The sequence below is a fragment of the Mustelus asterias genome, chromosome 12 (genome assembly GCF_964213995.1).
Source record: "Mustelus asterias chromosome 12, sMusAst1.hap1.1, whole genome shotgun sequence".
NCBI classification, from domain to species: domain Eukaryota; kingdom Metazoa; phylum Chordata; class Chondrichthyes; order Carcharhiniformes; family Triakidae; genus Mustelus; species Mustelus asterias.
The window spans coordinates 106,496,089-106,520,381 of record NC_135812.1 but is presented as its reverse complement, the minus strand read 5'-3'; the positions used below and the strand labels follow the sequence as shown (position 1 = coordinate 106,520,381).

Genomic DNA, 24,293 nt, shown 5'->3' with positions numbered 1-24,293 from the left:
GCTGGGTTTGATATTTAAAACTATTTCAATTCAAGTAACAAGCTCACTCTCGTTAACCTCTGCCTCCAAGTATTGTATACATAGTGTAAGTTACGACATTTAACAACAGCCTGACCTCGGAGTTCAAAGATCAGTGCAACCCAAGCAACGTCCCACTTGCCAGATACAAGGAAATAGAAATTTGAAAAGCTAGGCAAATTTGAACGTGTATAATCTCTAGTTAAGCATATGGCCCCCGTCTGTTTCTCAGTCCTGTGCACTCTAGAAAATTGCTTAAAGAGGGAAAAATAACCAGAAATATTTGAAGTTTAGGTACATGGGAACAAGTAAATAGTAATCTAATCTTTGTAAGCATTAGACTCCCATATCCAGCAAATAGCACTTTGCTCTAAAGTCAGATACAATCACAATACAATATAATACGTTACTAAAAATAGATTTTTTAAAAAAAGGGCCTTCACCAAACTTGCTACAAGTTTGGGGACAGAGAAATCCAACAGCCATAATAAGCTGTGAAAGCCCCTGGAAAGGAATAAAATGAAATCTGACTTGCCTCAGACTGAGAGGACAATAAGATTCAGCCTCAGCCTGTCCCATGGCAGGGCTACAGGAAGGAAGAAATAAATTCCAATTTTAGCAAAACGTTAGGGTGGTCAATTCTACATCCATAAACCATGCATTCACGCCACAATCTTTCCAGAAAGGCTTTAAATATAGTTTTTTTTGTTGCTTTACTGACCTAGTTTGCCACAAATATGAACAATTTAATGTATACTGGGCTAATATAAAGCATGCAGAGAGATATACAGATATATACAATGTTGGTTCATTCCAAAAGCATAACCAATAAAATCTCCCTCCGATGCTTTTACTTTTATTTTTGCAATAAATCACAGCAACATGCAGTGGTACAAACCTTGAGGCAGTGATCCATAGCTGGTCATGAATAAAGCAACATTAATGTTTCCATCAAATTTTATTACAATGAGCTTTACAACGGTACAGAAATTAAGAAATCAGGTACGACCTATTTAGGCTCAAAATGGTTCTTTTGAACCCTGGATACGGGGTACGTTAAACAGTTACATAATCAAAACTCAACTGAACAGGTATTTGGTGCTGCAACAAGCAATTACACCAGAAGCCCTCACCAAACAATGTTGGGGACAATAAAGTCCAACAGCACCTAAAGTGCTGCGAAGGCCTCACTTTTGTTTTTAATACAAAAGCAAATTTTAATTTACAGAACTTGCCTTTAAAGGTGGTACTGTACGTTCATGTAACTCCAGCGCCTTCAAATTTTTTATATATAAATGGACCATATTTATTATACTTCACTTCTAAAAACCTAGATGAAACATGAGAAAAGAAGCTATACAACATGAATTGCAATTACACTGGGGGGAGGGGGAGGAGCAGAAGAGGAGATCGGAAGAGAAAACGCAGAGTGGAGGGGGGGAGAAGAGGGTGCAGGGGGGGGGGGGGGGGGGGGAGAGAAGAAGAGGGTGCAGGAGGGGGGGGGGGGGGGAGAAGAGGGTGCAGGAGGGGGGGGGGAAGAAGAGGGTGCAGGAGAGGGGGGGGGGGGGAGAGGAGAGAAGAGGGCGCAGGAGAGGGGGGGGGAGAGAAGAGGGCGCAGGAGAGGGGAGGGGGGAAAGAGGGCGCGGGGGAGGGAGAAGAGGGTGCAGGAGAAGAGGGCGCGGGGGGGGGGGGGGGGGGGGGAGAGAGCGCAGGAGAGGGGAGGGGGGCAAGAGGGCGCAGGAGAGGCCCCCGGGGGGGGGGGGGGGGGGGGGGGGGGGGGATGGGGGGAAAGAGGGCACGCGAGAGGGGACGGGGGGAAAGAGGGCGCGGGAGAGGGGAGGGGGGAAAGAGGGCGCGAGAGAGGGGGGAAGAGGGCGCGGGAGAGGGGGGGGGGAAGAGGGCACGGGAGGGGGGGGGGAAGAGGGCACGGGAGGGGGGGGGGAAGAGGGCACGGGAGGGGGGGGGAAGAGGGCACGGGAGGGGGGGGGGAAGAGGGCGCGGGAGGGGGGAAAAGAGGGCGCGGGAGGGGGGAAAAGAGGGCGCGGGAGGGGGGAAAACAGGGCGCGGGAGGGGGGTGGGGGGAAAAGAGGGCGCGGGAGAGGGGAGGGGAGAAGAGGGCGCGGGAGAGGGGAAGAGGGCGCGGGAGAGGGGAGGGGGGGGGGAAGAGGGCGCGGGAGAGGGGAAGAGGACGCGGGAGAGGGGAAGAGGACGCGGGAGAGGGGAGGGGGAGAGGGCGCGGGAGAGGGGTAGAGGGCACAGCAGAGGGGAGGGGGAAGAGGGCGCGGGAGAGGGGAAGGGAGGAGAGGGCACGGGAGAAGGGAGGGGGTAAGAGGGCACAGGAGAGGGGAGGCAGAAAGGGGGTGCGGGAGAGGGGAGGCGGAAAGGGGGTGCAGGAGAAGGGAGGAGGGGAAGAGTGCCTGGGAGGGGAGAGAAATAAAGAGCACGGGGAAGGGTAGGAGGGGGCGGTATTGGTGAGGAGGAAGGAGAACAGGGGGAGAGGAAGGGGAAGAGCAAAAGGAGACTGCATCAAGATTTTGCTTTTCAAGAGTATGCTTTTCTTTTCCCCACTATTGAGGTAAAACAAACAGCAGGTCCTGGGATTTTGCAAGTTTTTGTGGTCATCATTAGCAGGCAGGAAGAGGTTTACCAGGTTTTTCTTAAAAAATATTAAAGTCACTTATATTCACTGAAGCTTGTCTAGTTAACAGCAAGTTGAGAAAAGGTTGAATCTCCAAACCTATTAACGTAGGTACACCAGCTTCAGTAGCGGCCCCCTTGTGACATTACTGGAGGCCTCATTCCTGACATTCCCATTGGTGGCCGCGGGGGTCCACCCTGGTAAGGGGGCACCATTGGAGGTCCCTGTCCATATGGAGGCATGCCGCCAGGGAGGTAACCTGGCATGCCCTGTGGAGGACCACCAAATTGACCTGAAAGGGAAGAAAACAGGGATTGTCAGCACAGACAGTTGTCAAAAGAGCTGCAAATACAGTACATTTGAAAACACAGGGTAAAAGTAAATGTATATGTGCTTAACACCCTTTTTGGCTGATTGGTATTGTATCCTGGTATATTTCAGCCTCTCATACCCTCACTATGCATACCCAAGATTGAAAGGGCAAAAAACTAAAAGCTAAGAGGTGTCCTTCATTGTCGAAACAAACAGATTACAGGAATTACAAACTCAATGTTTCATTTTACTGAATCCTAATAACAAATCAACTATTATTTAAGGCAATGGAGAAGCTTGGGTTTATTTTCTTAGAACTGAGAAAGTTAGGGGGAGATTTAAACATATGAACATGTATAATAGGAGAAAGCCAATGGGTTTCTCGAGCCCGCTCCTATATTCAATATTATGGCTGATCCGATTGTGCCCTCTACTCCACTTTGCTGCCCGCCCCCAAAACCCTTCCACTGCTCTGTGGAAGAGATAGTAAAGATTAAAACTCTCAGAAGAAATTCCATATCTCCCTCACATGGGAGACCCCTTATTTTGAAACTGTGCCCCTCGTTCTGGGCACCGCCACCAGCGGAAACACGCTCTCTGCATCTACCCTATTAAGTCACCTCAGGATCTTGTATGTTCCAACAAGATCATCTCCTATTCCTCTAAATGCTAATGAGCATAGGCCCAGTGATGAAGGGTTTTGATAGAGTAAATGCTGTTTGCAGAGACAGATGGGTGGGCAAAAGATTACTGGCCAAAGAGCCAGAAAAGTCATTAAACTAGTTTCTGATATGCGGTTAGTTGTGATCTGAAATACTCTACCTTAAAATGGTAGTGAGCATTGATTAAATATTGACATTCAAAAAGATTTGGATAAATACCTGCTTGACAGGGAAATATGTGCAAAGCTATGTGGAAAGAGCAGGTGAGGGGACTAAATGGAAAGCTCTACCAAAGAGCCAGAACAGGCACAATGGACTGAATGGCCTCTTGTGCTGTCTCATTCTTTAATCTATACACTATTAAATAGGATTTCCAACTAAACACCATAAATCAACTTTGTTTAGAAACCTGTATATTCCATGGTACTGGTACTAACCATATTTAACTGAAGCCACACAATAAATCATATACAGGTTAACAAAAACAGTGGTTAGCTAAAAGTAGTCATATGCACTCGAGGGCAAAACTATCAAGGGCCTCAAGCCATACGGAGTACTTTGATGCCTTTTATTAGTAGCAAATATAAATAACCCACAAGCATTAAAACCTACAAAAAGAGAGAAATGCTTCCAAACCTGGAGGTGGCATGGGAGGCCTCATCGCAGGTTGCTGAGGTGGTATTCCTTGTTGTGGCGGCATCATGCCACCCATTGGCCCAACTGGTGGTGGCCCCATTGGTGCCTGGCCTTGCCGGGGGATGTTGCGCTGGTACTTTGGAAACTGAGCTCTCCTCTCCTCCTGAGGGGGAAAAGAGGAAAGAAAATTGCACAGGTACATTATTCCTCTTTAAATTAAAAATAACTTTAAACAAAAATCCACTATTGAATCTTCTATTAGTGTGATACGCAAGTTAAATCCAATTAAGACAGAAGGGCTTTAATTAAATGATTAGAGAATGACCCATACACTTACCAGTGATATATCCTCATCTGGATGGATCAACTTACTAGTTGCACTAGTTGTGGTTAGAGTAGCGGGCTTACTAGTTACAGGGATGGTTGGTTTAGCTGCAGAACTGTTCGACGTGCTGGTGGCAGTAGTTGTTGACTGCGTATATGCTGGGAATGTGGGCTTTGGAGGTTCTGCTGTCGTGGCAGGCGTACTGTTGAGGGGTTTAAAGTCTGTACCCACAGGTCCAGAGACAGACTGCTGGCTCTGTTGAATCAACACCACAAAAGTTAGATTAATTGCAAATCCAAACAATCTGAATCAAAAATCAAGCCTCAAGCAAAGCAGTTTAATTTTCCAAATAACATGCTATTCTAAAAAATGCAGGTTTACAAGTTTCAATTGTACTGACAATTCAAATTAAGCGTCCTCAAAAGTGTCAAGAGGAACAAAAAAAAAGTGAAATTAAAAAAAATCTGGCTCAATTTAAACTGGCAAACCTTCAGCAGACTCTGCATCAGATGTAAAGCTGCTGGATGTTTCTTGGTGATTGCTTTTTAAAAAAATATAAAAATGCTAACGCTACAAAGTAGTACAGCACACTACACCAGATTTAGCATTACACAGCCCATACACACTCCAAAAGCCTCTAAAGCTAGTTTATAGCATGCTCAAGAATTATTCTGGCAGGTGAAGCACTGTGAATTAGTCTAACACCAGAACAGATGGTGACTGTCTGCGTACTTGTACTGCACTAGGAAACAGAGGTTTAGAGGAAGTTGAGAGATTTGCCGAATTTGATGAAGCTGTAGTGGAGGTTGTAGTTGTGCTTGAAACACGAGTCCCCATCTGAAGCATAAAAAGAGCAGACAGTGAAAATCCTCAACAGCTGCCAGTACTCTACACTAAAAGGGTGACTGTCAGACATTCAATGCATTAAAACCTAGAGGAACTTCAATTTCCTACAAACATTTTACAGCTTACCCTGAATAAATGCACCCCTAGCCTAAGTGTTGACTGCAAGGAATTACGACCAGATAATCAAGTTATTCACACACCAGGAAACAATTGTGACACTCCGATATTACACAGGGTTAACAGGATTTTTCAACACTGATAATGCAAGTCAGTATACACTTACTTGGCCGGCACTGGGGAAGAGTGGCTTTGCAATGGGAGGCTGTGGACTAGGTCCAGGTAGTGGTGCTCTACTGGGGATACCAGGTGCAACCACTGGCTGTGACTGGGTCATTGTTGGCCCTCCTGGACGGGGAACAGGTGGTGGCATACCTGAAAGAGCATAAGGTAACTGTTAGAAGAAATCAGATGCAACAGAGACTTAGAACAGTTAAGTCACTAATCTGCAACTCCACTCAGCTGTGCCACAATCCTTAAATACAAAGAATGCTGTTCGGATTATCTATTTCTTTGGAACTTAATTTACTTACCATTAACAGCTATTGAAGTATTTGGGAATATTAACTGAATATCAGATTTTGTCACATTTACTGAAACCATGAAGCACAAGTCATAAACCATCCCAGTTCTACCCATCTTTTCAGAAAATAGTATTGAATGTTCCGCACCAGTTGCAGCAAGTATTTACCCGAATTAATATGCCCTGTATTAACAAAATGAATGGCTTATAGTGGAAGAAGTGAAATCGTACAGTGAGGGAACAGTGATCATTTATATACGCAGGTAAATAGGTACGGAGGTAATAAAAGATGAATCAAATGTGATTTAGGGTTTAATTTACTGGGGCAGATAAAAATAAAGGTTAAATTTGTACAAGACATTGGGCACAGCTACAATATTAAGAAAATCAAAGTACCGAAGTCATATTGGACTCAAAATGTTAATTCTCGCTCTCCACAAATGCTGCCAGCCAGATCTGCTGGAATTTTTCAGCACTTTTTGCTTTTATTCATAATTGTAACATCTGCACCTGCAGTATTTTGCTTTTGTGTTTTGATATCAAGTGTGGCTTTGGACAGTCAATTATGGGATAAATACTATATCCATAGTCAAGGGTACAATAAAAATTCATTAGAATTAAACCAAGAGGTCTTTTAAAAATAGCACGGTGGCACAAAGGCGAGCACTGCTGCCTCAGTGCCAGGGACCTGGGTTCAATTCCCAGCGTGGGTCACCGTCTGTGTGGAGTTTGCACGTTCTCCCCGTGTCTGCGTGGGTTTCCTCCGGGTGCTCCGGTTTCCTCCCAGTTTGAAAGATGTGCTGGTTAGGGTGCATTGACCCGAACAGGCGCCAGAGTGTGGCGACTGGGGAAATTTCACAGTAACTTCATTGCAGTGTTAATGTAAGCCTTACTTGCGACTAATAAGTAATAAATAAACTTTACTTTAACATGTTATTCCCAAGGCCAGCATTTATTGCCCATTGCCAAATATCCTCAAGAAACTGGCAGTACACTGCCCCCTTTGAATCAATGCAGACTATGTGATGTGGGTACACCCATAGCTCTGCTAGGGAGGGATTCCAGGATTTTAAGATGACAGTGAAAAAGTGGCAATATAGTTCCCAGTCAGGATACTGTGGGGTTTGGAGGGAAATTGCAGATGTTCCATGCATCTGCTGCCTTATCCTTCTGGCTAGCAGAGATCACAGGTTTGGAGATTCCATGGTGAGCTGCTGCAATACAAGTTTTACAGAGCAAATACTGCTGCCACTGTGCACTTGGAGTGAATGCTTAAGGTAGTAATGCAGTGGCAATCAAATTGGTTACTTTGTTCCAGATGTTGAGCTTAGAATGCTGATGGAGTCACACTCATTCTGGCAAGTGGAGAGTATTCCGTTACAATCCTGACTTGAAACTTGTAGATGTTGGACAGACTTTGGTGAGTTAGGAGGCAAGTTACTCACCACAAAACTCCCAGTCTCTGACCTGCTCTTGTAGACACATTATTTATATGGCTGTTCCATCGGGTCAATGGTAACCCCAGAATGTTGACAATGAGAATTCAGCGATGGCATTTGAAAAGATAGCTGCGAAATTGAAGTGGCCAAGGGATTCTTGGGTTATCATTTCTCAGAGTTTCTTTGCTAGGTACAGCTATGAATATAGGGGAGGCGATGGCCTAGTATCATTACCGTTAGACTATACATCCAGAAACTGAGCTAATGTTTTGGGGACCTGAGTTCAAATCCCACCATGGCATGTGGTGGAATTTGAATTCAATAAAAAAAACCTGGAATTAAGAATCTACTGATGATCATAAAACCATCTGGTTCACTAATGTCCTTTAGGAAAGGAAATCTGTTGTCCTTACCTGGTCTGGCCTACATGTGATTCTAGAACCACAGCAATGTGGTTGACTTTCAACTGCCCTTGGGCAACTAGGGATGGGCAATAAATGCTGGCCCAGCCAGCGACACCCACGTCCCATGAACGAATAAAAAAAATGTGAAAGCTTATCAAAGGAGTAGTCTGCAGACTATGAGATAGTCAAGAAGGGACTATTAAATGCTTATGAGCTTGTCACTAAAGCTTATCCATTGAAGTTTAGAGTAAGAGACCTATCCAGACTTTTGTAGCGTTTGCAAGAGAAAAAGTCCTCGGGGATCAGTTGGTTCAGTGGATTAAAGTTAGACAAGACTTTAAAAACGCAAGAGAAGTAATTATAATGGAAGAATTTAGAAGCAGCATTTCAGTAAACACAGACATAGAAAATAGGAACAGGAGTAGGCCGTTCGAGGACTACTCCACCATTCATTATCATGGCTGATCATCCAACTCAATGGCCTGTTCCTGCCTTTCCCCCCCCATATCCTTTGATCCCTTTCACCCCAAGAGCTAATCTAACTCATTCTTGAAAACATATAATGTTCTGGCCTCAATTGCTTTCTGTAGTAGCAAATTCTACAGGTTTACCGCACTCTGGGTGAAGAAATTTCTTCTCGTCCTAACTGGCTACCTGTATTCTCAACTATGACCCTGGGTTCTGGACTCCCCCCACCATCATGACATCTACCCTGTCTAGTTTCTATGAGATCCCCCATCATTCTTCTGAACTCCAGCGAATATAACCCACCCAACTCATCTCTCCTCATACGCCAGTCTCACTATCCCAGGAATCAGTCTGGTAAAACAATACTGCACTCCCTGCATTGCAAGAACATCCTTCCTTAGATAAGGAGACCAAAACTGCACACAAAATTCCAGGTGTTATCTCACCAAGGCCCTGTATAATTGTAGCAAGACATCCTTGCTCCGCTACTCGGGTCCTCTTGCTATGAAGGCCTACATCTTCTTTTACCACCTGCTGCACCTGCATGCTAACCATTGCTGCATAAGGACACCCAGGTCACGTTGCATATTCCCCTCTCAATTTGTAGCCAGATATTAATCTGCCTTCCTGCTTTTGCAACCAAAGTGGATAATCTCAGATTTATGCATATTATACTGTATCTGCCATGCATTTGCTCACTCAATTAACTGTCCAAATCACACTGAAGCATCTCTGCATCCTCCCCACAGCTCACTCTCCCACCCAGCTGTGTTACCTGCAAACTTGGATATATTACATTTAGTTCCCTCATCTAAATCATTTATACATTGTGAATCATAGAAACCCTACAGTACAGAAAGAGGCCAATTGGCCCATTGAGTCTGCACCGACCACAATCCCACCCAGGCCCTACCCCCATATCCCTACATATTTTACCCGCTAATCCCTCTAACCTACGCATCACAGGACACTAAGGGGCAATTTTAGCATGGCCAATCAACCTAACCCGCACATCTTTGGACTGTGGGAGGAAACTGGAACACACCGGAGGAAACCCACGCAGACACGAGGAGAACGTGCAAGCTCCACACAGACAGTGACCCAAGCTGGGAATCGAACCCAGGTCCCTGGAGCTGTGAAGCAGCAGTGCTAACCACTGTGCTACCGTGCCACCCCACAGTAGCTGGGATCCCAGCACCGCTCCCTGCACTAGTCACCGCCTGCCATTCAGAAAAAGACCAGTTTATTCCTACTTTTTGTGTCCTGTCTGCCCATCAGTTTTCTACCCATCTTAATACGCTAACCCCTTGCGCTTTAATTTTACACACTAATCTCTTATGTGGGACTTTCTGGAAGTCTAAACAGACCACATTCACTGGCTCCCCCTCAATTATACATCCTCGAAGAATTCCAGTAGATTTGTCAAGCATGATTTTCTTTTTATAAGTCCATGCTGGATCTGTCCGATCCTGCCACTGTTTTCAAACTGCTCTGCTATTAGAATTTTTATAATGCATTCTAGAATTTTCCCACTACCAATGTCAAGTTGACTGGTCTATAATTCAGTATTCTCTCTACTTCCTTTTATAAGTAATGGGGTTACATTAGCTAACCTCCAATCTGCAGAAACTGTTCCAGAGCCTATAGAATCTTGTAAGATGACTAACAATGCATCTACTATTTCTAGGACCACTTTCCTAAGAACTGTGGGGTGTAGATTATCAGACCGTGGGGATTTATCAGCCTTCAATCCCATCAACTTTCCCAACACCATTTCCCTACTAAATACAAATTTCCTTCAGTTCCTCCCTTTCACTAAACCTGGTGTTCCCCAATATTTCTGGTATATTATTTGCATCCTCCATTGTGAAGACATATTCAGATGAGACACAAAATATGATCTGGGAAGCTGCTGTTTTAGCTGACACATATTTCACACAACAGTTGAATGAAGAAAATGATCAAATGGAAATTAGCAGGGAAATTGGAGATAGAGCAAACCTAGTGAAGATAAAAACATTAGTAACAAAGAACAAGCCGAAGGATGCCAGTTGACTAGCAATAGAAAGGTGAAAGGGTTATGCAAGAGTCCTGTGGGCTCAGACATTGGTGGAAGGCAAACCAATACCTTTTGTACAAGTGAAAATGGAGGATTTAGTGGTAGCTAGAGAAGTGGGAATGTGTTCATAGCCTATCCATGGGAATCCTCAAGGACAGGTTACAGAGATGTTTAAAGATGTTATATGCTAAGGGAAAGTAAAAGATGTTAAGATTTTAAGAAAATGGGGTCTAGCCGGTCCTTAATGTTATTGGATAGTGCTTTCAGTTGTCCAGAAGGGTTATTGAATCATAGAAAGATTCTATGTAGAATATCTATGCAGGAAAGATATTCATTAGAAGATTTCATGGAGGAGCCAAACCTATACCACTATGTAAGGTAAATTTAAGAATTAATTTGAAAACAGGAGAAGTCACTGTTGGGGTAGTGGAGAAATTGCCCATTGCAATTTCTGGATCACAGATGCTGACGGTACCTACTGTAGTAGTGCAACTAACAAGAGATTTTACAGAAAGAGCATCTTGGATTGTTTCCAGATTTTGCAGTAGCAAGGTCAGAGTCAAGTTTAAACAGGAAGAGTCTAAAAGGCGGAGAGGAAGCCGAATCAGCTGGAAGTGTATTTGAGAAGATTACTCAGGAGGAGATGGTTGGAGAGAATGAGACTGAAGTATTCAGTTCAATGAAATTAATTGAGTTAAAGCAGTAAGATCCCAGCAAAACGCAATCGTACCAGACAGCTTACTTCAAAATAGAATGCATTTAAGAATGTTAATGCCCTAAAAATAATGTGTTGAATAAATGGAGACCGCCTCATGTTCTGGCAGATAAACATTGGGAGGTACTGCACCAAGCAGTGATACCACCTGGGTATTTAAATGAAATTCTGAGAGTAGCTCATGAAATTCCAATAGCTGGGCATTTACGAATTAGGAAAACTCAGATTTAAGATACAGAAACATTTCTATTAGCGCAGACTACATAAAGATGTAGTTAAATATTGTTAAACATGTCAGGTGATAGGCCAAACTCGAGCAGTAATTAAATCTGTACCTTTACATCCAATTTTAGTGTTTGAAGACCCTTTTAACGTTGTCCTGATTGTGTAGGACCCCTCCCCAAGTCTAAAAATGGGAATCAATGTATGCTGACAATCATGGATGCATCCACCAGACTGTTTAAAGTAGTAAGGAACATTTAGGGACACAAGGTGCTTTAGAGAAGTGGCATGAAAACTTTAAAGACTATGATGAGAGCATATGGTTAAGACTACCCACAGGATTGGGATTGAGGGATTCCATTCTTGTTGCTTACTATTAGGGATGCCCTTAATGAATCAACAGGATTCAGTTATTTTGAATTAGTTAATGGCCAAGTAGAACGACCATTCAAGTTGATTCATGAGAAGTTAATAATCAAAATTCTGAAACGACTCTCCTGGAACATGTGATAAAATTCAGAAAAAGATTAGAGTAGAGCACGTGAGTTAGCTGGGAACATGTAAAGGTATTACAGCAAATGAAGAAGGCAAGTGCAGATAAAAGAGCAATGGCCCGTAGTTTAGCAACTGGGAAAAGCTATTAGTTCTGTTGCCAGTGTCAGGCAAACCATTAAAGACAAGATTTAGTGGACCATACCAGATTAAAAACAGGCCGAGTGAAGCGACCTATCTGATAATGACCCCAGATTGAAGAGTCAAAAATTGTGTCATGCAAATATGCTTAAAAATACTTTGACAGGGGAGGATAACTAGAAGGGATGCTGGTATTTTAAATAAGGAAAAGGGAGCCGAAATTAAGAATTCTGAAATGGATTTTTCTGTAATTAAACTGAGGAAGTGCTCAGGAATCTAACTGGTGATTTGAAAGAGCAATTGCAGTCACACAAAGCAATCTATGGAAATAATCTGGGGAAAACAGATTTAATTGTACAAGATGTAGATGTGGAGAGTTCCGTTTCAATTAGACAACACCCTATAATGCAGTAACATTGCAAAAAAGAAACTGAATTCATGCTTCAGAATTACATCATAGAGCCCAGTTGCAGTAACTGGAGTTCACCCATCGTGATGGTGTCGAAACCGGATGGATCACAAAGACTGTGCATTGATCACCACAAAGTTACCGCAGTAACAAGAGCAGACTCACGTCCTATTCCACAATTGGGAGAATTGTTTTGAGGAAGTGGGACAGATGGTGTTTATCACAAATAGCCTATATCAATTCAACGTCATGCCATTTGAAGAATGCACGAGCAACATTCAGAGGTTAACAAACCAAACAAATCAAGGACTGAGCAATTGTGCCGTCGATTACTTAGTAGTACTCAGTCAAATGTGGGAGGAGCATTTGCAACATTTAAAAGAACTGTTTGATCAACTGCAGGAAGCAAATTTAGTTGGTAATTTGGGTAAAAGTGAATTTGTAAAAGAGCAAGTAAGTTACTTAGGCCGCAATGTTGGGCATGGTCAAGTCCCCCCCCCCCAGCTATATAGCTGTTCTAGCAGCACCTGATTATACCAAGCAGTTTAAGTTGGCTATTGATGCCAATGATGTGTTGGTGCTGTTATTACAAGATAGGAATTGAAAAGCCAGTAGGATATTTTTCACGAAAGTTGAATGTCTTTTAGAGGAAATATTCAACCATAGAAAAAGGGATTTTACAGTTAGCGTTAGCTTTGTAGCATTTTTAAATTTATGCTGAAAGCAATTCTTCACACATATATACTGACCACAATCTTTTGATATTTATGGAAAATGTTCAAAACCAGAACGCCAGACTGTTCAGGTGAAGTTCATTACTAGAGCCACTTAATTTACAAATTATACATGCGGCTGGGTGACAAAATGTAATTGCAGATGCACTGTCAAGAGTTTAAAATTCAAAAGTGCTTGGACATTTAGAAACTGGAGTGTTAAGACCTCTATTTTTACAAACAATTTATGTATATTTTAATCAATATTTTATTGAGTTGTGTATATAAAGATAAATCTAGTAAGCAATGCAAAATGGATTGAGAAAATTAAATCCCTTTTGGGAATTATGACAGTTCATTTCTCCAAAGGGCTGGAGATGTGAAGAAAGATGTTATTATATTAATACTTTTGGGGTCTACTGTGGGAATTCTGTGAAGCAGGCTTGTGATGGCAGTGTGTATAAAACTAAGCGAATTGAGCTGAATAGAGTGTCTACAAGGTTGAAGGTATCAAATAAGTCTAGGAATGTAAGGTACGCGCTTGAAGTAAATATGGACAAGTTGTATTTACTATAAGTAAATAAGCCATGGGTAGAAGTTTGCATTAGGTGATAAATGAGGATTTGGACTTCAGCTGTTAAATTTCAATTGGGTGTAAAACGAATTTACAACTTGGAAAAGGTCATAAATATGGCAAGGTTATTAAATTTTATTGGACCCAAAAGTGGGGGCAAGAGAGAGAACATGAAGATTTTTTTATATTTTGGGCTTCCGGGTTTTAAAGAAAGGCTAAGGAAATGTAATAAAGTTGAAAAAGCAGAAAAGCACTTAAGAGATGCGGAGAGTTTTGTGGAGTGCCTCTAAGATCTCCTGGGGCATTGCTCTGTCCTGTAAAAGAGCTATGAAAAGGCAAACTGAGGCAGTTATCCAGCCAACCCAGAAAATCGTTTTTCAGAAAGTAGGGTTTTGTTTTAAAGTTTCTTAAATTTTCACTATAGAGTGAGAAGTTCTGTAAAATAACTTTCCTACTGTAGTCGTGGATTTGACTTGTGGTAATATTATAGGACTTTAAATGTTTTAATTTCATGTTTAAAATCTTTAAAATGTTACTGAAATTTGTGGCTTTTGAATTGAGTAAACCATCTCCTTGTGGTCCAAATGTAAAAAAAAATGAGAAGTAAGCCAAGTTTCCCGTTGGAATTTGGTTTGTACGGCAATTAACATCTGCCAGATCAAGCAGTGAAATTAAACAGTACCAGCTGACAACAGTACAAACAAATTAAATGACCCCCGCCTATGCTGTAAATTCCATATTTCCCTCATCAGGTGACAGCAGAGTATTAAAATTTATGCACTAGTTCACAAGAAAATAGCGATACACTTTACAACTGGAGATACTGTTGTTTAAGCCCCATGATAGTCAGTCACAATTTAACAATGGCAAACATGATTAATGGGCCTAGAAGGCAACAGGTGAATGGGAACACCACTACCAAATTACACACCAACTAAACTTCATGGTCACTGGATCAAAATCGCCTTACCCAGCAACACTGGGAATATGCTCAACACACAGACATTGGTAGTATTAGAAGGCATGAGGTCCTTCTCAAGGGCAACTAGGAATGGGCAATAAATACTTGCATGCTCATACCCCCAGATTTCTATATTATAAATTACCTATACCTATTCCAATACCCCTGCGGTCATACAGATGTTATAACAAGAACAAAACAGCACAGGAACAGGCCCTTCGGCCCTCCAAGCCCGCGCCGCTGCCCGGTCCAGGATTGAATCCTGAATCCAGGATCCCCGCCCAATTTTCCAGCCTATCTACATACCAATATCCTATCCACCGAGCTGTCCCTCACAGCTACGATGCTTTGTTCATTACAACCTATTAACTCACCCCCACCCCCCCATTCCAGACCATGTGATCTCCAGGGAGAGGCGAAAACCCAGAGTGAAAAACCCCAGGGCCAATATGGGGAAACAAAATCTGGGAAATTCCTCTCCGACCCCCTGAGGCGATCGAAACGAGTCCAGGAGATCACAATGGCCCTGATCGGAAAATGCTTCCCAACCCTAGTCATTTCCACTTCCACCATATGAATTCCCTGCCCCCGAGACAGGTTCCCAACTATCCGCAGTCTCGCTCTGTACTGGCACCAGCAAGATGATCATAGAATGAAGCCTTGAAACGAGAAACAAGGAACAATTAGCCCGCGCCGCTCCCTGGTCCAAACTAGACCACTCTTTTGTATCCCTCCATTCCCACTCCGTTCATATAGCTGTCTAGATAAGTCTTAAACGTTCCCAGTGTGTCCGCCTCCACCACCTTGCCCGGCAACACATTCCAGGCCCCCACGACCCTGTGTGTGAAATATGTCCTTCTGATATCTGTGTTAAACCTCCCCCCCTTCACCTTGAACCTATGACCCCTCGTGAACGTCACCACCGACCCGGGGAAAAGCTTCCCACCGTTCACCCTATCTATGCCTTTCATAATTTTATACACCTCTATTAAGTCTCCCCTCATCCTCCGTCTTTCCAAGGAGAACAACCCCAGTTTCCCCAATCTCTCCTCATAACCAAGCCCCTCCATACCAGGCAACATCCTGGTAAACCTCCTCTGTACTCTCTCCAATCTAAGTAATTGTTGCAGAATTAATTTAATGGGATGCATGACATCTTTACCAGTGCTTTCTTTAGCTAGGTAGCAGTCATTTTTATGTTATACGCATACTTTTGTGTTTCAAACATCTTTACAACTTAATGGGATTTTTCTTTACTGGAAGAATTTAATTTCTTAATGCCATGTTTGGTTTTTACAGATATGCCATCTGCAATTCTCCAATTGCCTATTAATTTTTTTTAAGGAAAATGTTCTTCCCAGTGGTTCTTCATTTCCCTACACAGGTAGTGTAGAGATTGCTTCTTTTAAAATACTGGTAGATCTCCTGTGGCATTGCCCAGAGTCAGGACAAATCATATTTCCCTCCCAAGTGTTTCTGCAGCTGTAGAGATGGCAATCTGCAGCTACATCAATGGTAGTATGCAGCAACTACAGGCAGAACTGTGGCCACTAAATGCTTGAGCCTGAATAAAGATTGCCAGACATACCCAGAAAATTCATTACATAGATTGCTTGTTTATTACTACAATTTTGCAGCATATTACTATAAATACTATTTTCAAAATCTGCCTTTTCTGCAAAAATTTTTCCCAAATAAACCAACAATGTGTGTGTCTTTGGAAGTCACTTCCCAGCCTGAAATTAAACTTTTTTTTATTCCTTCATGGGACGTAGGTGTCGCTGACAAGGCCAACATTTCTTGACCATCCCTAATTGCCCTTGAACTGAGTGGCTCGCTAGGCCATTTCAGAGGGCTGTTAAGAGTCATTACTGTGGACCTAAAGTCATATGTAGACCAGACCAGGCAAGGACAGCAGATTTCACCTCAGTAATCCAGGTGAATGTTTCGACAATCAATGATGGTTTTTATGGTCATCAATACCAAGACTAACTTTATATTACAGATTTATTCATTTAACTTAAATTCCACCAGCTGCCGTCGTGCAATTTGAACTCATGTTCAGGGGTCTGGTGACATTGTCACTATACCACCATCTCCCTCAGTGAAAATAAGCAACTAAAAAGGTTGCAGTATTTGAAGCATTTCTTTAAAGAGAAATTGTTTGCCAATAAAGTCAAAAGCTAACTAATCATGTATTTTGTTAGATTTGGGACACAGCAGTAAATTTTTATATTGCTCTAAATAATTTGATGCTAAGATTCTCTGAAATACAGACCTAAGTTGCCGCCAACCGTTTTCAAATACCCACCAGGATGCATGCCTGGCATCATGGGTGGCATTCCAGGTCCTGGAGGCATCATTCCACCCATGGGCATCATCCTGTGATGAAAAGAGTTAACACAAATCACATTCTGAAATCAAGGTAGCGTATAAAAATGCAAGAATGCAGTGAGTTTATTTGGTGTGTTGCTGATCTGTAGAAAGCAGAAGGGCGTCAACCTGTGCTGACGTATAATTTAGGAGGTGTTATAGTGTGCGCGCTATAACTGCCTTTTCATCCCAAGTTAAGGGGAATGGCAGTGGAAGCCAACCAGTGCTCTGCGCCAATTGCTACTAGGAACTGTAGCTGGAACTGTATTGTATGGATACGGGGTCAGGTTAAGCTGTGAGGCTCTCCACAGAGAAATAGCATTGACACTCTGTTGAGATCCACAGGTGAATATTGGGCACTTTGCAAAGGTATCACAACAGCATCCTTGGAATCATATAAGCTTACTTGTGATATCAATGAATAAACTTTATATACCAAAAATCAAGACACATCAGAATTTGCTTAATAAGAAACTCACTAGCCACTATTCACAAATTTAAACTGTTCTGATGCAGACATCAGGCAGACAGAAGCGTGGATTGAACTTCACCTTCTCGAGGAAGCGTCCTGTCCCATATTAGTAGTGGGAAGGGTGGGATAAAGAGAGGATAGCAGGACCATTTTACTGCACAATGTGTTAGTATATAGAGATGACAACACCAGGATAATAAAAAATTGCCTTTGTTAATATCAAAAGACAATAAGGGATAAATATAGAGAACACTGACCCTGGAGGCATTCCTGGCATAACTGGTGGCATTCCTGGCATCATGGGAGGAACACCTGGTACCACTGGTGGCAACCCTGGAGAAGAAATGCAACGATGTAAAAAAATTCACAAGAGTGGAATATTGCAGCACAGAGGAACCTGCTTAATGGCCTTGCTCCAATAAGCTGATCATAAATTAAACATTTGGTCTCGGGTAGGAAATTACTGAAACAAAATAGAGTGTATATATAGGTCTCCCTGGCATTGCACAAGAAGTCAGGACTGCTGAGATCAGGGGATGCTTTGAACTGCTTGTAAATTCCAAGCTTCAGATCAGTAATTGGACTCTCTTTAAAAAAGCTATTTGCTTCTAGGTCAGTCCATGAATTCTGATATGACACTAATAGTACAAGGTAAATTCTGCTAACCTACAATGATCATATATATGCTCCCCTCTGGTCAGTGAGGTCAACTAGAACTACAGCAGGGATGGTATTGCTCAAGCTCAATCATCATCTCACATTTGTAGTGTGAATCAGGAGTTTCTAAGAAAGAACAAGGTAGCTTGTGTCACCTGGCGGAATTCCTGGTGCACCCGTTACAGGGTGCATGCTCGACTGGTTCATACTTGAAACAAAGTTCTGCTGTTGCGGCATTCCTTGCTGCTGGTACGAGGTCCCAGCTTCTGCGTCGTCGTCGTCAAACTCATCAGAATCGTCATCTTTCTGCTTCTTTTTTTGACTTTCCGCTGGTGAGAGATACAAGAATTTGAACACTTGGACCCTAAAACAGCTTGGGAGTAAGTTCACCATGACAGGTTTGTAATCAATTTTAATCTTTCCTCTAAGCATTTTCCTTTATTGTTAGGTTCCAGTCGAAACAATTTCCTACTAAGGGTTCAATGAAAGATAACAGAAATGCTCTGTACCTCTGGACAACCGTTTATTGCCAGCAACAAGGATAAAGTGTTTAATTATTACGTCAAACAAGTACAAATGTATGTTTGCTAAAGTGCATTTTCAGCAGGATTTACTGCTCCTATCATGGACCCATTTACTTTTCTCCTCAGTGAGGAGACCCAAGGAAGCACTTCTACCCTTGCTGAGCAAACGCACTGGCCATGGAATTCAAAGATTGAACCTGGCACCTCTCCTTGTCTTTGTGGCTTTTGTGCCACATTACTAAATGAACTTAACTTGTACACCAAGTTAATTGAAGGCAATTTACAGACCGTAAAATTAAAATTCCATTTTGAAAGGGCATCCGACTAAGCCAATATGGAATTCAACAGCAGGCACATGGGTCCAATTTATACCCAATTAAGTAGAATGGTAACAATACCCTTAGCATCACCACATATTTAAGAGAGCGTTCGTTCTAGTTCATCAGTCAGTGATCCAACTGGGAAGGTGCAAATATGTCGACTAGTTGAAAATGGATCAGATACATCTGTGAAGGTTTTTCTCATTCACTTGGACAAGGTAGAATGCCAGTGGAACCACAACCTCCCATCTCTGAGAATGAAAAACATAAACCAGAGGGAGTTGATACTCCCCCATACTCAACACCAAATTTGTCCGTTTCTATCAAACTCCCCAACCGACAAGATCAGGATGTGGTAATGCTTTCTTGCACAGTCTAAATAAATGAACAGCACCAAGTAAAACAAAAAGTGCTGTAAAACTCTTCTCAATCCACTAAAAGCCACGAGGTGGCAATGCCGGCTTTGGACTGGGGTGGGCACAGTAAGAAGTCTCAGAACACCAGGTTTAATGCCCAACAGGTTTATTTGGAATCACGAGCTTTCGGAGCACTGCTCCTTCATCAGATTAGTGACTCCATCAGGTGCAGCGCTCCGAAAGCTCGTGATTCCAAATAAACCTGTTGGACTTTAACCTGGTGCTCGAGACTTTTTACTTCACTAAAAACAACAACTTATATTTATAAAGCACCTTTGACATAATGAAACATCCTGAAGTATTTCATAGGACCATTACAAAACAAAGTATTACATCAAGCCACATAAGGAGACATTAGGGCAGGTGACCAAAAGCTCGGCTAAAGAGGTAAGTTTTCAGGACTGTCTTAAAGCAAGGAAGAGAAGTGGAGGTATAGGAAGGATATTCCAAAACTTAGGGAACAGGAAAAAATGTGGACTTAAAACATATTTTATCATGCACTGAGAGACAGCGCCTGGGACCCGGGTTCAATTCCGGCCTTGGGTGACTGTCTGTATGGAGTTTGCACTTTCTCCCCGTGTCTGCGTGGGTTTCCTCCGGGTGCTCCAGTTTCCTCTCACAATCCAAAGATGTGGAATGGCCATGCTAAAATTGCCCCTTAGCGTCATGGGGACTGGCAGGGTAAATAAGTGGGGTTTCAGGGATAGGGCCTGGGTGGGATTGTTGTTGGCGCAGGCTTGATTGGCCAAATGGCCTCCTCTTGCACTGTAGGGATTCTATAAGCTAAATAAATGAATATCATTTTTATTTGGGAGAAGCACTTATGGAAATAAACTCGAGCTAGGACTTAATTCCATTACACAGAAAAAGCTCACAACAACATCTCGGTCGATAGATAACGACCGATCACACTATTTACCTTGAGTCTTTTGTTCAAGCAGCCGCCTCCTTTCCTCCATATCCTTTTCTGGAATGCCTTCCATTCCATAAATTTCTAATTCTATGTCTGTTCTTCCTGGGATTGCATTTGGGACAGCATCTATTGTTTCCTTGTGAACCTACGTAAGACAAAAATTTTTCCACAAATTTCAAAATCAGTTGAAACAATATACTAAAAACATCAGGGCAATAACAACATTTTAATACACCAATTACCATGCAACAGAATAAAAATGACTCCAAACTGTTGTCACCCCAGCACCCTTAAGAAACAAGAACAACATTAGCACAGATGACCACCTGGTCCATCCTGTCCGTGTTGGTTCTTTGAAAGAGCTTTCCAATTAGTTCCATGCCCCATAACTCTGCAAATTTGCCAAAGCATGTATTCAATTCCCCTTTGAAAGTTAATAAATTTGCTTCCATCACGGAGGGAATGCATTCCAAAATTTAAAAATTCAGTTTCTCATTTACTTGATCAAAACCATTCATGCTTTTGAACACCTATCAAATCTTCCCTATACTTGTGCGCAAATAGAGAACACCAGCTTCTCCACCTAACTGAAGTTCTTCATCACTAATATTGTTCTGGTAAATAAATTTCCTCTACAGTCACTTGACCTACTTCATAAAATATGGTGCCCAGGAATTAGACAATAGTTAGAAATAGTGCCTTAGCAAAAGAACCACAGTTGAAATGGGAGATTTAAAAAAAAAATCTTTCTATCCTCCAAAAAAATGGTTACCAATTTACAAACTGCAAGATTCTACAAGCAGCAAATGCAATGAATTATCCGTTGGCTAATCTGTTGGTTTTGGAGAGAGTGAGGAATATAGTGATCAGATTAACTCAAATCAAGCAGTCTATTCCAATTCAGGAAAAGGAAACTGATTCAGGATTAGACAGGTCTAGTAAGCAATCCAAACTTCAGTAATCATACTGTAGTGGAGAAACTGCAGATAATCCAGTCATTCAGGGAATTGCTTTACTTGAAAAGAGCACTTTTGTTTACCCCTCCCAGGCAATAATTAAAAATGTTAAAATGAACATGTGCAAAAATTACTGCCCATTCTCACAGCATCTAGAAACAAAACAATTCTTTGCACAAGAACTGAATCTTTCAAATGATTCTAGTTTAAAGTCCAAGTTTCACAAAATTAATGCTGAATACACACTATGCTCAAATTGAACTTCTGGACATTACCATTCTAAAGCAAGCTGCCAACAAGATAGCTTCTGCTCTAGCAAAGTCAATAACCTTGTTTTCTGCAGCAAAATAAATCAGACTCATTAAGACATGAGATTACAGTGATTTAAAGTGCTTTTCCAAAGGAAAATGTGTTTCTATATTTTATGTTTAGCATCAAAAACTCCAGGTAGTTAAACCATTGGCTCTTTCTACACAGTCCAACTAATACTGCATTTCCACCTCCCACTATAGCACCAGGGTATTTCCAAATGAGAATATTTTTATGCCACAGCTCCTCAGCGTGTAGTTATATATTACTGGATTAAAATTAGAGTCCTAAAGAGTTAATTCCCAACAATGTCTACCCGCAATACTTATTTGCTTTCAAATCAAAAAAGATTTAAATACATCATTTTTTGTACAAGGCTGAAGGCAAGCACATCTGACATTTAGTACTGATCAGTTAATGACCATGTATCCTGTAAAACCTGTCAGTAGAGATGTAGGCCCATTGTGCAGGGAAGGTATTTTTCTTTGGAATCCACTTCCAATAATGGGATAGATGTAAATGAGAATCAAAACTGGAAACCCTGACGTAGCAGGTTTGACAGTACAGTGCTGTGACAAGCAAATTTCATTTCTGCAAAATAACTCTATCCTTGCGAGTGTTTTACAATATTCCTCCAAATGTCTCAAGAGCACAAATCCTGAACCTTCCTTCATCTCACTCCATGGCCCACTCATGTTGTCATGCTTTAGGAGAATATGCACTTCAATGCTTGGAGAGAATGTTATCAAGGTAACTCCAAAATGCAATTTTGAAAAGGGGACTGAAATGAAACAGTAATAGGATTTGATTAAGTGACATTCTGTCAGCACAACTGACAATTCTATAATCAAGAAAAATCAACAGTAATCTCACTGCATACTGAACCGCCTTTCTACTTATCAAAATAAACTAGGCACAAACCATCATGGTGCTACCAAAAGCATTTGTAAATTAAGCCAATAAAAAAAAACAAATGCAACATTGAATAAATGGATGACTCCAAGGTAAAACTGCCTTCCTTGTGTGTTATAAATTCAAAGATCCTGTATCCTGAAATTAGGTGATGTAGATTTGTTCTCACCAGAAGAAGTGTCAATGAACATCTATAACGATCAGTAGGCTTTAGTGGCACTTATTCGGTTCACGTGCCCAGGAAAAATGAAAGACTGATCAATGTTTCACCATAAGAATTTTGGCTAAATTTTCCAGACACAATCTCTTTTCCTGCCCCAACTCCACTCCCTCCAGATATTGGGAAGACTGGAGTCAGAGTTCAGCGCCCTCTTTGCAATTTCCCATCCCATTCCACTGCTGCAGACTATTCCAGATTGTGCAATCTCAGTTTTTTTGTATGATGTTAGTGTCAAGCTCCATCTCTACTCCATCACATATTATATTGCTTACTTTTTATTTAAAAAAATTTGAATAATTTTAAACAAGAGGGTCAAGTTGATGAGCAGAGGGTTTTTTCAATGCAAACTGATGTGCTACTGAATGTACTTCACACACCAGCAATGATATACTACTAGCTTACATTTATGGGATCAGAAGATTTTTAGATGGATTAGCAAGTTAAAGGTTAATATAGCATTTACAGTCAAATGTGGTCTGTATCAAACTGATAATTATACTATGCCCAATTTCTAAAAAGCTGCAACTTTGAACATTTTTATTTTTGTAAAAGAATGAGAGCAGATCACCAGACATCGTGGACAGTTAGAATGTGACCTGTAATAAATTATTGCTTATTTCCAAATTAAACATGGAACATTCAGAATCCAGAAGAACAATCAATCTAATAAATCGCTCCCATTATCTAAGTTTAGCACACAAGTAAAACTCATTAAAGCATTAGGCAGCTTGACTATTTCCTTACTTTGAATGTGAATTGTTTTGAGTACAGAAAATGCCAGCCAAGTCACCTCATGCTCAAGGACAAATATTTCATACACTGTTTGGTTTGTTATATCAGGCAAGAGCAATAATTGGCTTAGAGGCACTAAAATGAAAAAAAAAAGCCTATGGAAACCTCATCTTAAATATTTTAGTCAGATTTCTCGATTTAAATGTAACAGAATAAAAGGAACATCTCCCCAGCAGACTGATATACAAATTGAAATGCAGGGCTCAACAAAACAGACAATGTGCATCAGAATGAGGTTATTCAAGACACACAAATGCAACCTGACAGTCTCAGCTTGTGCACTAGGGAAATCTAAACATTCAGATTTATAAAGAAACCTATCAGAACTTCCCTAGTTATTCTGCTCCCCTCACCCAAGTGATAATAACAAAAGGGTAGCATTCCAAGATTTCCCCGCCACCCCAAATAGACATTTTATATACCACCTTGAATTGTGTTACGATTTTCATCAGTCACAAAATCCAGCAACTACATACGAATATACCTCCTTGCTCCTGACAATACCCAGTCTAAGAATCGAGTTTTCGGGTGAGATTTCTATTCAGACAAAAGATTCCAGGACACAATCTGAATCAGGGCGTTGCTCCAGTGTTTGTCAATATTTATCTCGGCAATGCCAACAAAATGGATTTATTTCATTTGTGATTTGACACCATTGTTGTGCAGAAACTGTTTATGTTAACTACAGAATTTTACATTTCAAAATTAAATTTTGGAGAAATTTAGGACAAGATGAGAAATGCACTATATAAATGCTGGTTCTTCTTTACAAGTCATCATAATCTCATGTTGCATATTCAGGAACGTTAGGTTTT

The 24,293-nt window shown here is 41.5% G+C and overlaps 1 protein-coding gene across 9 annotated transcripts in view; it reads right to left on the bottom strand.

The window, feature by feature from the left end:
- Positions 1–24,293, bottom strand: part of LOC144501802 (BUB3-interacting and GLEBS motif-containing protein ZNF207-like) — a 33,855-nt gene that overhangs the window by 8,427 nt on the left and 1,135 nt on the right. For 2 of the 9 annotated variants that reach the window (XR_013499202.1, XR_013499203.1), the window contains exons 3-13: positions 20,296–20,434; positions 18,272–18,445; positions 17,717–17,792; positions 16,893–16,996; positions 5,721–5,869; positions 5,324–5,428; positions 4,604–4,846; positions 4,267–4,429; positions 2,756–2,948; positions 1,254–1,348; positions 554–604 (exon numbers count right to left, since the gene is read on the bottom strand). Coding sequence is in view for 5 of the 9 variants with exons in the window: in XM_078225828.1 (XP_078081954.1) it covers positions 2,779–2,948; positions 4,267–4,429; positions 4,604–4,846; positions 5,324–5,428; positions 5,721–5,869; positions 16,893–16,996; positions 17,717–17,792; positions 18,272–18,445; positions 20,296–20,434 (1,323 nt within the window). In the remaining 4 variants the exon portion in view is untranslated. Of the gene's footprint in view, positions 1–553; positions 605–957; positions 1,349–2,632; positions 2,949–4,266; positions 4,430–4,603; positions 4,847–5,323; positions 5,429–5,720; positions 5,870–16,892; positions 16,997–17,716; positions 17,793–18,271; positions 18,446–20,295; positions 20,435–24,293 lie in introns of those variants that run through there. The other 7 variants (XR_013499204.1, XR_013499205.1, XM_078225828.1 and 4 more) reach the window with 6 other exon arrangements.